Source organism: Elephantulus edwardii, unplaced genomic scaffold (genome assembly GCF_000299155.1).
Source record: "Elephantulus edwardii isolate Elephantulus edwardi_28Jun2011 unplaced genomic scaffold, EleEdw1.0 scaffold00419, whole genome shotgun sequence".
Taxonomy (NCBI): Eukaryota; Metazoa; Chordata; class Mammalia; order Macroscelidea; family Macroscelididae; genus Elephantulus; species Elephantulus edwardii.
This window is the reverse complement of record NW_006400169.1, coordinates 405623-421543: the sequence shown is the minus strand read 5'-3', so window position 1 is coordinate 421543 and position 15921 is coordinate 405623. Positions and strand designations below refer to the sequence as shown.

Here is a 15921-nt window from a genome sequence, read left to right as displayed (position 1 = left end):
TGGGGTAATCGGGATGGGTATGTCAGAGGCAATGCGACTGGCACAGGATAGAGCAAGGTTTAGGGCTGTTGCTATGAGTCACAAACGACTGGACGACACATAACAACAACAACAACATCCTTATTTATTGTCCAGCTCTCTGATGCACAGCAGGTGACTGAGAAGACTTGAATCAGACATACCTTAGTCTTTAAATTGACATCATGGCTCTTTAGCATTTTTGAGAGGTCAGTGACAGCAGACTTGCCCAGTGCAATACATCCCTGGGTTTCCTTACTGCTGTAACCAAAGGTGCTGATTGTTGATCCAAGCAAGATGAAATCATTGACAGCCTCAATCCTTTCTCCACTTATAATGTTGACTCTTGGTCCAAGAGTGAGTCAATGATAACCCTGGTACCATGGCATCTTTGAAAACCAGCTTGAACTTCTGGTAGTTTCCTGTCAATGTACTATTATAGCCATTTTCAATGATATTTAAAAACATTTTTGCTTGCATGAAATATTAAGGTTATTGTTTGATGGCTTCTACATTCTGTTGGACCACCTTTCTTAAGAATGGGGACAGATATGGATGTTTTCCAGTCAGTTGCCCAGGTAGCCTTCCTCCAAATTTCCTGACATAAACTGGCTGCATCTATTAGCTGAAACATGTCAACTGGTATTCCACTGATTCCTGGAGTCTTATTTTTTTTGCCAATCCCTTCAGCGCAGCTTGAACTTCATCTTTCATCACCACTGGCTCTTGTTCATATGGTGCTTCTTGAAATTTTTCAGTGTCAACTAATCGTTTTCAGTACAATGTTTCTGCGTATTCCTCCTATCTTCTTTTGATGCTTCCCGGATCATTCAAGATTGTGCCCATAGCATCTCTTTGTGTTGTAACTTGAGTCTTGAATTTGTTTTCAATTTTTTCAGCTTGAGAAATGCTGAGCAAGTTCTTCCATTTTTATTCTTTGATTCCAGCTCTTTGCACATTTTATTATAATATTTTGCTTTATCTTCTCGAGTTGCCCTTTATATTCTTCTGTAAAGAAAAAATTATTCTCTGAATGGAAATAATTGAAATTATAAAGAGCATGCCCATTATCTTATAGAATATCCCCTCATATCTCTTCTCTGAATTTTTGTTTCAAGCAGAGATTACTATCTGTATTATCTAAAGATTTCCATTTTTATATATGAAAATTAAGCTGAACATGACATGCATTACAAAGTGAACTGGGAGATGGTGGGGAGGAAAATGGGTATAAATGAATAAATGAAAAGCCAATCTCTTTGTGGACTATTACCAAAATTAAAATTTAAAAAATAAAGATGAAGTGTACAGTAAGAAAAATAGAGAGTATCCTCTTAAGACTATTCCTTAGTTGTTTCTAGGGTGAATTCCTCTCCTAATATGTTTTCAACGTTTCCTCCCTTTTCATTGTCCTCATCTTTCATTCCCACTTCTCTCACCACTCTGGCCCCTCTATTTAACAGTCCTCTACGAACTCTATACAAGTTAAGCATCTGTATATGGGGCATTAGTGATCATTAGCTTCAGCTGTGAGCGAAGAGAAATAAAGCTGAATTCGTGAAATTGGATTTATTGTCTTAACCAATTTATCACATTTGTAATGCCTTCTGTCATGGGTATAAGTCTCTTTCTGGTTTTCAAAGGAGGTAAGGAGTTGTGCTACTAACACAAAGGTGAGCTGTTTGAATCCACCAGCTGTTCCAAAGGAGAAAGATGGTCAGTTTCTTCTGTGTGATTTACAGACTCTGAAAATCTGGTGGAGTTGGTTTCAACTCAGTGGTAACAAGGTTAAGTTTGAATTTGCCTGGTTTCAAAGTCCAAAAGAACAGCATGGCTCTCAGTGCCTCTACCTGTTGTGATCTTGCTGCAGGCTGCTGCCACCCTGCTGCCCTTCCACCCTTCCTGCCTCACTGCTAACAGTTTTGCTTGGGTAATAAGCTAAATCACAGAGTATGAACAAACAGCTTGCTAGTTTGACCTCTCTTATCACTTAGCTATCTCCAGGTACCTTCTCATTTCTTCCATGTAACACATATTTGTAACTCCAGCCTACAAGCCCCTGGATAGGTTCTCAGGAACGGGACATTAGACAAAGCAGCACCTGTTCCAAAGTCTGAGAATCCAAATCTTAGAGATTAGGAGAGAATGCCATAATGATTCACGGTTTGTGACTAGTTTTTCCTTTTCTTGAAAAAGGGGCTTCCTACTCAATTTTCTGATATACTTTTCAAGGAAAGGTAACAGAATGAAAATACCTTTATTGTATCATCTCTATGACTTTTAAAAACGTAAAAAAATTAATTGTAGTAAAATATATATAGAAGAGCTCTGTTAGCCTAGTGGAAAAGAGTTGGTGTTTCCAGTTCCAAGGCATGCAGTTCAATCCGCCAGCTGCTTAGCGGGAGAAAGACATGCAGTCTCCTGTGCAATTTACTGGCTCTGAAAACCAGATAGAGGGTCAGCTCTGAGTTGGTTCTGACCAGAAGTAAACAACAATGTATAATATATGTTTATATGCTACTTTAACCATTTGAAAGTGTAAAATTCAACCTGCTATGCAACCATTACTACTATCCATCTTCAAAAGTCTCTCATCAATCCAAACAGAAACACAAAAGCCCTTAGGCAAGAATCTTATCTTCCTCCACGAACCTGGTTGTGATTGTTATGTGCCACTGAGTCAACTGAAACTCATAAGTGACCCTATTCACAATAGCTGTGAACCCTGCTCTATCCTGAGCCAATCTCATTGTCTCTGACACACCTACCCCCTTTACCCTAGTTACCATGTCAATTCATTTCATCTGGGGTCTTCCTCTCCCACACTGTCCCTCTACCATTCCAAGCATGATATCTTTCTGACAACATTCCCAGTGTATGTGACATGTACCTTCAAAATCCTTGCCTTCAAGGAGCAGCTTAGTTTCACTCTCTCTAAGACAAACCAATTTGTTCTCTTGGCAGTCCATGGTGTATTTCATACTCTTCTCCAGCACCACATCTCAAAGACATCGATTCTTCTATCACCTTTAGCCATTTTTTTAGCTCTCTGATGCATAGCAAAGACCATGACCTGAATCAGGTGCACCTTAATCTCCAGACTGACACATTTTTTGCTCTTTAGCACACTTGAGAGGTCCCTGACAGTAAATTTTCCTAATGAAATTTGTCTTTTGAATTCCTGACTGCTGGTGCCAACAGTGTTTTGAAGCTGGATAAGCTGAAATTATTAACAATCTCAATCTCTTCTCCATCTATCATGGTGCTTTTCATTTTCTTGATGATAAGCTTCAATCTATATTGCAGACTACAGTCTTTGACTCTATAAAGCAAATGCTTCAGGTCCTCCTCAGTTTCAGAAAGCAAGGTTGTGTCATTTGCAGGTTCTGTCACAATGCAGGTTGTTGATGAGTCTTCTTCCAATTCTTACGCCAGCCACCCGAATGATCTGTTCTGCATATAGATTGAAAATATATGGAGACAGGACACATCCCTGACACACTCCTTTCCTGATTTTGAATCATGCAGTGTTTCCTTGCTCTGTTCTGACCAATGCTTCTTGGTCCAAGTACAGGTTTCACATAACCAAAATAAAAAACCAGACCCATTTGCTTGTTCGTCATGTAAGCAAATTATATGTTTTTTATTCTTTTTTCTGACTTATTTCACTCAGCAAATCTTCACTGTTCACACATGTCATGACACACATCAGAGTTTTATTTCTTTACATTTTGTTTACTCAGCCACCTGTTGATGGATACTTGGATTCCCCCCATCCCCCACTTTTTGACTGTGCTGTAAATACCACAGCAATGAATGAAGATTAACACAAATATTTATTTGAGCTGCTGTTTTAAGTCTCTAAGCTTTGTTTATAGGAGTTGAATTTTTGGGTGTCTGAGTTATCTAGTGCCACTAGAGCAGAAAGATCTAAACTGATGTCTTCAGCAAACAGAAACAGATTCTATCATAGTTTAGGAGGATAGAAATCTGGATTAACAGTGCTGGGTCTAGAGGAAGACTTGCTTTCTCTATCAGCTCTGCAGACAGGTTTTGGCCTTCTTTTAGCATCAGAGAGCCCAGCCTTCCTTGGAATCTCCATGTGTCTTAATCTTTCCCTGTATGGAGGTGATTTTCTGAATACAAAGACTTAAATCCCAAGGATGTGTTCCATTTCCAGCCTGTCTTATGGATAGTATGAAGGTCTCATTCTTATTCCTTTTATCACTTTTAAGTAAAATGGTGTTACAGTCACATTCCAGGGAAATTCTCTTTACATCAGTTCAAGGCTATGATAGGATTAAGGATGTGTGCCCTCAACAATAAAATAAAACGAACACCTTATCATGCTGTAGGGAAAAGGATTTTCTTTTGAAAAGGCATTCTTGTTAACAACTAATGGATACATTACTTTTTGATGCTGTTATTTCTGTGTATTTCACTATGACAACAGATTTGGTCCAACCCTGTCCTGTGCCATTTTCCTATTTTACAATATGCTCCATTCCGCTGTTATAGTATCAATCCATCTTGTTTGGGGTCTTCCTGTCTTTCTCTCACTCACCACCTTTCCCATCATGATATCCTGAGACCAAGTTTCACCATTCTTGTCTTTAGCAAGCAACCTAGGTGCACTCATTCCAAGATACACTTGTTTTCTTTGGGTAGTCCATGGGATGTTCAGTGCTCTTTGCTAGTGCCACAATCCAAAGACATCACTTTTTCTTCTGTCATCCCTATTCCATGTCCAACTTTCAGATGCATAATAAGCCACAAAAAAGACCATGGTCTTGGCCAGGTGCACTTTAGTCTTTAAACTGACATTCTTGCTCATTAGCACCTTGGAGAAGTCCTTAAGGGCAGATTTTCCAAATGCAACATACTCAATTCTTGATTGCGGCTACCATGAATGTTGATTGAGGATCCAAGTAAAATAAAATCCTTGACAACTTTAATCTTTTATCCATAATACTGGATGATGTTGCCTATTGGTTCAGTGGTGAGGATTTTAGGTTTTCTCTAAGTTGAGACGCAATGAATATTTAAGGCTCTTTTCTGTGATCTTCTGTAGTAAGTGCTTTAAGTTTTCTTCACATTCTGCAAGCTAGGTTATGTCAGTAAATGATACTCTTATATACTTATTGATAAGAAGCTGCACTGCAACCCCAAAGGCATGCAGTTTTGATCTACTAGCTGCTTCACAGAAGAAGGAACAGTAATCTCCTTTTGAGCCATTTATTTTCTGAAAACCTAGTGCAAGGTCAACTGTAAGTCAGTTCTAGCTTGATGGCACACAACAACAACAACAACAATGATTTATTCACTGCAAACATCTTTTTTTCAGAAACAAATTATGATTATTCACATAGACCTCACCTGATGATCTACACCGAAATTGGAAGAGACTCAATGTATAAGCTTAATATCAGTAGTCAAAACAAAGCCAGGGGTTGCCTGTTGAAGAAAATGAAAACAAGTACAAAAGACCCAAAATAAAATATTGAGTCTATCCCAATTGAATTTAATAAAACTGTGAGTCGACAGGTGACATTCCCTAATTACTAGGTCAGGCCTAAAGGGCTTGTTGCATTTGCCCAGCAGCAGAAGGGGCTCTGCTCAGGACACTGTGACTCCCAGGGCCAGGCCCAATCCTCTCAGTTTCCCTCTTTGCTCTTTTGTGCTCAGATTTGTCCTGCAGAGAGTCAGGTGAACTCATCGTTGGCTTTGATCTTGGAAGGACCAAGCTCTGAAAACCAGCGAGCTCTGTGCAGGTAGGTTAGGACAAGGTGGATGGTGAGAGACAAGCCCTGGTTTCCTATTGGTCACAGTCCCTGGGCAGCATCTCCCTTGTATACCTGGGGAGGGACTAGGGGGCTCATGTGGATACCTGCTCAATGTCCGTCTGGTCACCCTTCCCACCACAGTCAAACTGAACAATACCCACCAATTCATCAGAGGCGTGAGGAGGACTGTAAGATGGAAAGGCAAAAGGTAGCACACTGCTGGGCTCCACAGGGAACTGGGCCAAGAAATCACGTTGACTAACCCCAGGCAGAAAGAGGTATTTGGAGGCATACTCTTCTATAAGTAAAAAACAAAAACAGTACTTTTAGGGTAGTCTGAAGTGTTTTCTATAAACAACCATCTTTAGTTGCATATTTACCACACCAATTAGCTTACAATTCTTTAGTTTTTAAATTTTACCTTAAATTCGCACAATGGAATACTATGCTGCATTAAAAAACAAGGAACTCATGCAATATTATTCAAAATGGTTGACTCTGGAGAACATTATGCTGAGTGAAATGTTCCAGTCACAAAGGGACAAATATTGCATGGTGCCACTGTTGTAGAATGGGACTGTCCTTGGGGTTGGGGAGAGACTGAGTAAGATGGGTTCAATAATGTATGCTGTTATGAAACAGAGAAGGGAGAAAACTGTTTAAAAGAGATATGTGATTAGGTATTTCTGTCATGACAGGAGTCTAGAGCGATGGCTACATGGTGGAGTGGACCTGGGGGAGGGTTTGTAAAATAATGAAAGAATATTTTCTTTTACTTTTCCAAGAGGGTAATGTCTGGTGGCGGGGGAAGCCTTGGGAGGGGACAAATCTACAACAATGAATGAATGGAAATCCAAAGCCTCTGTAAATTTTCATTGAAATGAATAACAAATTTAAATTAAAAAAAAAAGAATTAAGTTAGAGTAAGGATGGCAATGGAACCACCTTACCTCTGTAACTTGATTTGTGCCACTATTAGAACCTCTACTCAGAATATTATTGTTTTTCAATTTTTGACTCATGCACTTTTAACTTGTTAAATTTGTATCTTCTAGGCTGCAACACTTCCATGATACATGCATCTTCAAGGATATGAACATGTACGGCTAAGCACAATTGATAACAGTGCATCTAAATTCCAAAATCAATCTCCATAATAGTCTATGTGTTTCCTACTGCCAAGGGAGCCCTTTAGAGTAGTGAGAGAAGACATTCACCCTGAAACCCACAGCGTCCCTTTTCAGCAGGAAGTAGCTAAGAGAATACGGCATCCCCTTTTCCTTATGAATCAGGGTGAAGTTTCTCTCAGGGAGGAGTGATAGGGAATGGCAAGAGACACACTGACAAAGGAGATTAATCAGAACTGGCTTTGACAAGCACTGTGGCAATTGGACAATTAAAACAGACATGCAGGGGGAAAGAAGAACGAACTGGGAAGGAGGGTGGAGAAAACAGTGCAACAATGAATGAATGAAAACCCCAAATCTCTGTAAATGTTCATTAAAACTAATAAAATTAATAATAAAAAGAATAAAAACTTTTGCTATGTAAAAAAATATTTCTAGTGAAAGTATTTTTGGTGACTATTCTTTGTTTTTACCAGAAAATAAAAATATTATATATATATAACTAAAGAATCTCAGGGAGTATTTTCCAGATATCCACACATTCCACACATAACTTGCAGGTGAATTATATATATACAGACAGATGTAGATGATACAGATATATGGGGGTGGGGGGAGGGTGAGAGAGAGAGATTTATTTTGTAAACTAAATTTGAGACCACAGCTACAAATAAAAGGAAGACAAGAGAATGATTATTGCTGTTGCTATGTACCTTTGAGCTGGAACCAACTCATAGTTGACGCTCCAGCAGGTTTTCAGAGACTAAATTGCACAGGAGATTGCTCATCTTTTCCCCTCAGAGAATCTGGCAGATTCGAACTGTGTGCCTTAGGGTTGGCAGTGTGACTCTTTACCACTGGGCCACCAGAGCTCCCTTAGAAATCATTAAACTACTTTCAAAAGCACACGTCTAAACATTGGTGGAGAGGAAAGAAGGGAGGTGAGCTGAAGGTTGGGCTGCAGGAAAATGGAGAGTCTAGAAGTATCAGAAGCTGCCATAAAATCCATAAGCTGGAAGTACATATACTGGGATAGGATGGTGGTACTGGGTTTTGAGCTACTGAGAGCAGGCCTCCAATAGCTATCGCTAACCTGGGAACCAAAGGGTTGAAATTGCTTTAAATAGTAAAGAATTCCATTTTACGGTATGAAAGAAAATCTTTCTATGCAAATATGAGGTTGAGACAACATTAGATCCAGTCTGTCAATCAGCAAGAATAAATGATAACAATGTTTCTTCTCTGGTTTCAAGAGGGTGTGCACACAAGACAGGAGTTTGGAAACTCAAGTCATGTTTCACAGATGTTACAACTTGGCATTGGGTCAACTTTTTCCTCTCTGGTGAGATACTTGGAAAAACTCTGCATGGTGGTGAGCACTGTCTGAAATCAGCAGTTGAACAAAGATGATTCCCCCTCCCTGCAAGAACTCCACATCTTAATCTCTAGAATCTGTAGGTATGTTATTATACATATTTACCTAGAAGGGGCTTTGCAGGTGTGATCAAATTAAAGCTTGTGAGAGGGAGCTCTTGACTACCTGGGTAGGTGCAGTGTGATCACAAGAAGTCTTTTAAGAGCAGCAGAGTTCATCATCAGAGGAAGAAACATGATGACAGAAACTGGAGGTCAGATGAAGTAAATAAGGGGCCAAGACTCAAGGGATGCAGGCAGCTTATTTTTTATTATTAAATAGCTTTTTAAAAACTTTTTCATTATTGTTTTTTAAATTTTTTAGTGGAAGTTTACAAATCATACTGTTTTTTCATTCAGTCATTCATAGGCATTTTTATAACATTCATTATAATTTATCAATGTAATTTTAATTATAATGTCTAATAAATGCCTTATTCCATATTATCTATCACTTTACTTAATTGATCTATATATTAATTTTTTTTAATTTCATCTCCATCTATTCCCATCTCTGGTAACTACTCAAGAATGCTCTGGCGAGCTCTGGTGGCCTAGTGGCAAGAAGCTGCACTGCAATCCGAGAAGTACGTGGTTCGAATCCACCAGATGCTCTGATGGAGAAGGAGGAAAAATCTCCTCCTGTACTAGTCAGATCTGATTTGACGGTACACACACACAAAAGAATAAAAAAAAATAAATAAAAAATAATGCTCCTTATCTCAGTTAAGCCTTTTATAATAGTGGTCATAAGATAATTGTCCTTTCATGACTGAATTATGTCAGTCAGCATTAGTTGTTCTATATACAGCCATGTTGTGCAGTATTTCTCAAATCCTTGATCATTTTTTCAGAAATGTGTAATTTTAAGTTATATGAACAGTTTCTTTGGCCATTTGTACATTGATAGAATCAGGATTATTTGCAACCCTCTGCTACTGTAAATAATGCTGCAATAAGCATAGCAGAATGTCAGTTTGGTTTGAAGCTCTTATTTCTCTGGAATATATATACCTAATAGTGGGATTGCTCAATCAAATCATATTTGTATTCCCATCTTTCTAAGAAAGCAACAAACTGCTTTCCATAGTGGTTGCACAATTTTATATTCCCATCGGCAGTACATGAGAGTTCCATTCACTCCACATCCTTGCCAACATGTATTGTTCATTGTCTTACTGAACACTAATATTGTTGCCGGGAATTTATTGTTCAGATTGCCAAGAGAACAAACAGGTCTGTCCTGGAGAAGGTGAAACCAGGCTGCTCCTTGAAGGCAAAGATTTTGAAACTCTGTGTCACATACTTCGGGTATGTTGTCAGGAGGGATGAGTCCTTGGAGAAGGACATCATTCTTGCAGGGTCTGTGCAGGAGAAGAAGACCCTGTATGAGATGGAGAGATTAACTTGGGATAGGTCAAGGTTCAGAACTATTGTTCACATGCTGTAGTTCACGCAATTGTGCATAACAACAACGTTGTTGCTGGAGTGAGATGATATCTCATTGTTATTTTGATTTGCATCTCTCTAACAGCTAACAGTGTATATTTGTATTTTGTTGACTATGCAAAATCATTTGACTGTGTGAATCACAAAAAATTTTGGCTAATATTGAGAAGAATGAGAATACCAGAACATTTGATTTGGCTCATGTGAAACCTATACCTATACCTATACCTATACCTATACCTATACCTATACCTATACCTATACCTATGCCTATACCAAGAAAGCTGTTGTCTAAACAGAGCAAGGAAACATCTCACAGTTCACAATTAAAAATTAAGAAAGGAGTGTGTCAGGGATGTATCCTTTCTCTATACCTTTCTGATCTATATATGGAATAGATCATGCAAGAAGCTGGACACTATGAAAAAGAATATAGCATCAATATTGGAAGAAGACTCTTCAACAACTTGTGTCATGCAGATGACATTTGCTCCAGAAAAGGCCCCATTCAGACAAAAGCCAATGTTGATGAAGCAATATAGCAGGATAAAACTGATGCACGGGACCTTCTAAACATTAAATCCTTGTGCACATCAAAAACTTTTACCAGTAGAGTGAAAAGAAAACCTACTGGCTGGGAAAAAACATTTGGCAATACCAGACAAGGGTCCCATATCAAAAGTTTACAGAATCCTACAGGGTCTTCACAAGAAAAAGACTGATAACACAATTACAAAATAGGCAAAAGACATGGAAAGAATTTTCAGAGGAAGATATTCAGATGTAAAACAGACATATGAAGAAATGGTCAAAATCACTGTCAATAAGAGAGATGCAAATCAAAACCACAGTGAGATGCCATCTCACTCCTATACCAGTTGTAACGTTTAAGAGGAGAGCAAGTAGTAAATGCTGAAGATGATGTGGTGAAATAGGAACGCTTATACATTTCTGGTGGGATTGTAAAATGGTACAGCCATTCTGGAAGGCAGTTTGGTGCTTCCTCAAAAAGCTGAACATGAAAATTCAATATGACCCAGCTTTTCCATTGCTTGAATAAACCCTGAGCAAATGAGAACTGAGGCACAAATGGAGACTTGTACACCAATGTTCATAGTGTTATTCACCATTGTAAGAACATGGAAACAGCCCAGTACCTAACCACAATTGAATGGATTGAAAAATTATGGTACATTCACATGATGGAATACTATGCAGTACACAGGAGCAATGATTTTGTAAATTATCACCTAACTTGGGAGGGACTGGAGAACTCAGTCCCATAAGGACAAATATTGTATAAGACCATTATTGTAGAATCATTATGTGTGAGGATCCAAGGTTGGGGGAGAGGAGCAAACGGATGTGGATGGATGTGGTGGGGTGGAGTGGGGGGTGGTTAGCCATAGGGTCACACAATTTGATGGGTGGAGGTAGGGGTGGGTAACGGAAATGTGAAAGATGTAGTGTAACAAACATTGTACACAAACTTTATAAGTGAACGAGTTTAAAATAAAAATTTTATTTAAAAAAAGCCCAAAGTAATGAAGGAGGGTGTTCAAGTGGCTCTGAAGAAACTGACAAGAAATAAAGCCCCAGGAATTGATGGAATACCAATTGACATATTTCAATAAACAGATGCTGCTCTGGACGTGCTCACCAGGTTGTGCCAAGAAATCTGGAGGACAACTACCTAGTCAACTGAATGGAAGAGATTCATATTTACTCCTAACCCCAAAAAGGTGATCAGACATAGTGCGGAAATTATTGAACACTATCATCAGATGCCTGATAAGTCAAAAGGGAAAATGGTTACCCATGGAGACAGTGTTTGGTGAAGCTCCCCAATTAAAACAAGCTTGGAAGCAGGAGTGGCATCCACTTTCATAACAGCTTGCCTCTGGAAACCCTATGAACCTGGAGAGAGGACGAAAGTTAAACAAGAGGTGGCCAGGACTTTTGTTCATAGGGTCGCTATGAGTCACCTGTGACTCAATGGCACTTAATATCATCACACACATGCAAGACCCTTGTGAAGATTATCCAAAAATTACTGGAACAATACACCAGTAAAGAACTGCCAGATGTGCAAGCTGGGTTTAGAATAGGCCATGACACTAGCGACATTATAGCCAATGTTAGATGGATCTTAGTTGAAAGTAGGAAGTACCAAAGGAATGTCTATCTATATTTTATTGACTTTGCAAAGGCATTTGACTGTGTGGATCACAACAAGTTGTGGCTAACCTTGATGAGAATGGCCTGATTGTGCTCATGCAAAAACCTATACTTGGACCAGCAGTTAGCCATCAGATCAGACCAAGGAAACACTGAATGATTCAACATCTGGAAAAGTATATGCCAGAGTTGCATCTGGTAACAATATCTTTTCAATCTATATGCAGAACAGACCATTCTGGAAGCTAGACTTTATGAGGAGAAATGTGGCATCAGGATTGGAGAAGGACCTGTGCAGGAGGAAGGAGGGTTAAATCATCGGGTTGTACAATTTGATGGGTGGAGGGTGTGAGGGAAATGCAAAGAACTTATCTGAATTTGTATTAGAAGTTTGTAAATAAACTAGTAGGAAAAAAGTCCCACCAGAAACCAACCTACATTATGCAGATAACACAATCTTGCTTGCCAAAACTGAGGAGGATCTGAAGCATTTCCTGCAGAAAGTCAAGGACTTCATTCTTCAACATGGATTGAAGCTCAACATCAAGAAAACAAAGATTCTCACCATTGGACTAATTGGCAGCATCATGATAGATGATGAAGAGACTGAGGCTGTTAACAATTTCAGCTTACTTGATTCCACAATCAAAACTTTTGGCCCTCAGAAGTCAGGAAATCAAAAGGCAATTTTCAGTAGGAAAACTGCTGTCAAAGACTTCTCCAGAGTGCTTAAGAATATCAATGTCTGTCTAAAGACCAAAGTGAGCCTGATTCAATCCATGGTCTTCACAATTACATGCTATGCAGATAGTGCATATGAAGGAAATATTAAAGTATTTCATATGTACCAAAATTTGGCTGTGAGTCTATCCTACCTGAATTTATAAACATTAATGAATGAAGACTAGATGAGCTGTGGGAAGTTATCAAGAATATCATCCATGAAGAAGGTCAAAGATAGAGGAGGAAGAAAAGACCAAGATAAATGTCAGAAGAGACTCTGAATATTGTGGTAGAGCACCGAGAAGCCAAAGCAAAGGGAAGAAACCAAGAAGTTAAGGAGCTGAGCAAAATATTCCAAAGGATAGCCTGGGAAGGCAAAACAAAGGATTACAAAAAAAACGTGGAAAGACCTCATGTTAGAAAATAACAATTACAAACTCACTTGGTATTTCTTAAGCTGAAGAACAAATTCAAGATTTGAGTTGTAATACTTAAGGATGGTATAGGCAGAATATTGAATGATCCAAGAAGCCTTAAAAGAAGATGGAAGGAATACACAGAATCACTGTACCAAAAAGAATTGCCTGTCACAGAAGAATTTTAAGAGGCAAAGGTGATGAAGGAGGAAGTTCAGGCTTCTCTGAAAAAATTAGCAAAAATCAAGGCCCCCAAAATTGATGGAATGTCAACTGACATATCCGAAGAATCAGATGCTGCCCTGGATATGATCACCAGATTGTGCCAAGAAATCTTGAGGACAACTACCTGGCTAACTCAGAGAGATCTGTATTTATTCTTATTCTGAAAAAATATGATTTGACAGAGTGTAGAAATTATCTAACAGTATAACTAATAATCACATACTAGCTAGATCCTGCTGAAGACAGTCCAAAAATGACTAGAACACTACACTGACAGAGAACTACCAGAAATACAAGCTGGATTTAGAAGAAGTTGTGGCACTAGAAACATTATCACCAATATCAGATGGACTGTAGTTCAAAGCAGAGTACCAGAGGAACATCTTTGTTTCATTGACTACATAAAAGCATTTGACTGTGTAGATCACAACAAATTGTGGCTAATCTTGAGAAGAATGCGAATCTCAGAACACTTAATTGTGCTCACGCAAAACTTATACTTGGTTCAGGAAGTAGTCATCAGAACAGAACAAAGAATCACTGCATGGTTCAAAATTAGGGAAGGATTGCAGCAGGGATGCTTCCTATCTCCATACCTTTTCAGTCTGTGTGTAGAGCAGATCATTCAAGAGCCTGGACTTTATGAGGAGGAATGTGGGATGAGGATTGGAGGAAGATTCATCAACAACCTCTATTAGGCAGATGACACAGCCTTGCTTGCCAAAACGGAGGAGAGCCTGAAGCATCTGCTATGGAACATCAAGGACTGTAGTCTTCAATATGGATTGACGCTCAACATCAAGAAGAGAAAGATTCTCAGCAATGAGACAATTGGGAGCACCATGATAGATGGAGAAGAGACTGAGGTTGTTAACAATTTCGGCTTGCTCAGCTCCACAATCAACACTCTTGGTACCAGCAGTCAGGAAATCAAAAGACAAATTGCATTGGGGAAGTCAGCTGTCAGGGACTGCCGCAGAGTGCCGAAGATCAATGATGTCATTTTAGAGACTAAGGTGCACCTGATCTAGGCCATGGTCTTTGCAATTACTTGCTTTGGATCAGAGAGCTGGATAATGACTAAGGATGACTGAAGAAGAATTGATGCCTCTGAGTTGTGGTACTGGAGAACAGTATTGAACAAACCATAGACCATCAAGAAAACAAATAGGTCTTCAGCAAAGGAGATGAAGACCCTTAATCAGGTAGGTAGATTGACATAGTGACTGCCACAATGGGTTCCATCGTGTCAGGATGTGAGAGGATGTCACAGTGTAGGACAGAATTCAGCTCTCTTGTTCATAAATTCACTATGTGTCATACTCAAATCAACGGCACCTAACAACAATATTGCTGTTATAAATAATGCTGCAATAAAGAAGGATGTTTGTAAAAAAGAAAAAACCAAACAAGCCCCCACCTCCCCCAAAAAACCAAATAGGTCTGTCTTAGAGTGACACCATGGCTCTTCTTGTAGACAAGGATTTTGAAGCTCCTTCTCATATACTTTGGGCTCGTGGCTAGGAGGGACAAATCCTTGAAGAAGGGCATCATACTTAGAAGGGTAGAAGGACAATGCAGGAGAGGAAGACCCTGGATGAGATGAATTGACTCAGTGACTGGGGTAGTGTGGGTGTTTCTGAGACAATGAGATTGACTGATGATAGAACAGGGTTCAGATCTATTGTACATAGGGTTCACTAAAAGATGTAGGGGATTCGATGGCACATAATAACAAAACGCAGAACCTGCATTTTCAATTCTATTTGGCAGTCTACTTATGCCATAAATTATGGCTCCTAATTTTTCTCCCATATTTCCATTGACAATCTTTAGAGTTTTGGGTTTTACATAGGCTCTTGATCCATCTTGAGTTAGGGTTGTGAAACCACATATTTATGTGAGGTTCTTTTATTTATCTTTAAAAAGTATACGGTTACATATTTAAGATTTTAGATTAATCAAAGCATCCAGACATAATATTATCTTTAATTTTCACTTTTAAAATTTTTGTTTCTTTTTCATTTTTTTCACCTTTAGAAATTATTTTTATATTCATTGCTGCACATTTTCTTCCCTCTCTCCCTCAGCCCACTCCACAATGCACTTCTTCTCCTAGGTTGTTGCCATACATATAATGTCTAATCATATATTCCTTTCAGACAATTCTTTCCCTCATCTGTTCTATTGCAGCATTCATTATCTATTCCCTTTTCCCTCCAGTCTTTCCCAAACACCGCTTTGTCTGTCCCATTTTATAACATGGTGTTATGCAGAATTTGTCCTTTTGTGACATATATTTCACCCATATTGTGTAATGTTTTACAATTGAATTTCATTTTTGTGTAATATTCCATTGTGTGAATATACCACAGTTTTTCTATCCATTCGTTTATTGATAGGCACATGAGTTGCTTCTATCTCTTTGCTGTTGTGAATAACAGGGAAATAAACAGTATAAATAGATCTGTTTGAGTCATGGCTCTGGCTCTGGTTTCTTTAGGGTATGTTCTTAATAGCAGAATTGCAGGGACAAATGGTATTTCTATTTCCAAATTTATGAAAAAGTGCCAGACCACCTTCCATAGT

General features: G+C 38.8%; 1 protein-coding gene across 1 annotated transcript in view; it reads right to left on the bottom strand.

Moving 5' to 3' along the window:
- Positions 1-15921, bottom strand: part of LOC102866468 (primary ciliary dyskinesia protein 1-like) — a 274244-nt gene that overhangs the window by 115443 nt on the left and 142880 nt on the right. The window contains exon 15 of the mRNA XM_006902504.1: positions 5963-6099. Coding sequence (XP_006902566.1) covers positions 5963-6099 — 137 coding nt within the window. The remainder of the gene's footprint in view (positions 1-5962; positions 6100-15921) is intronic.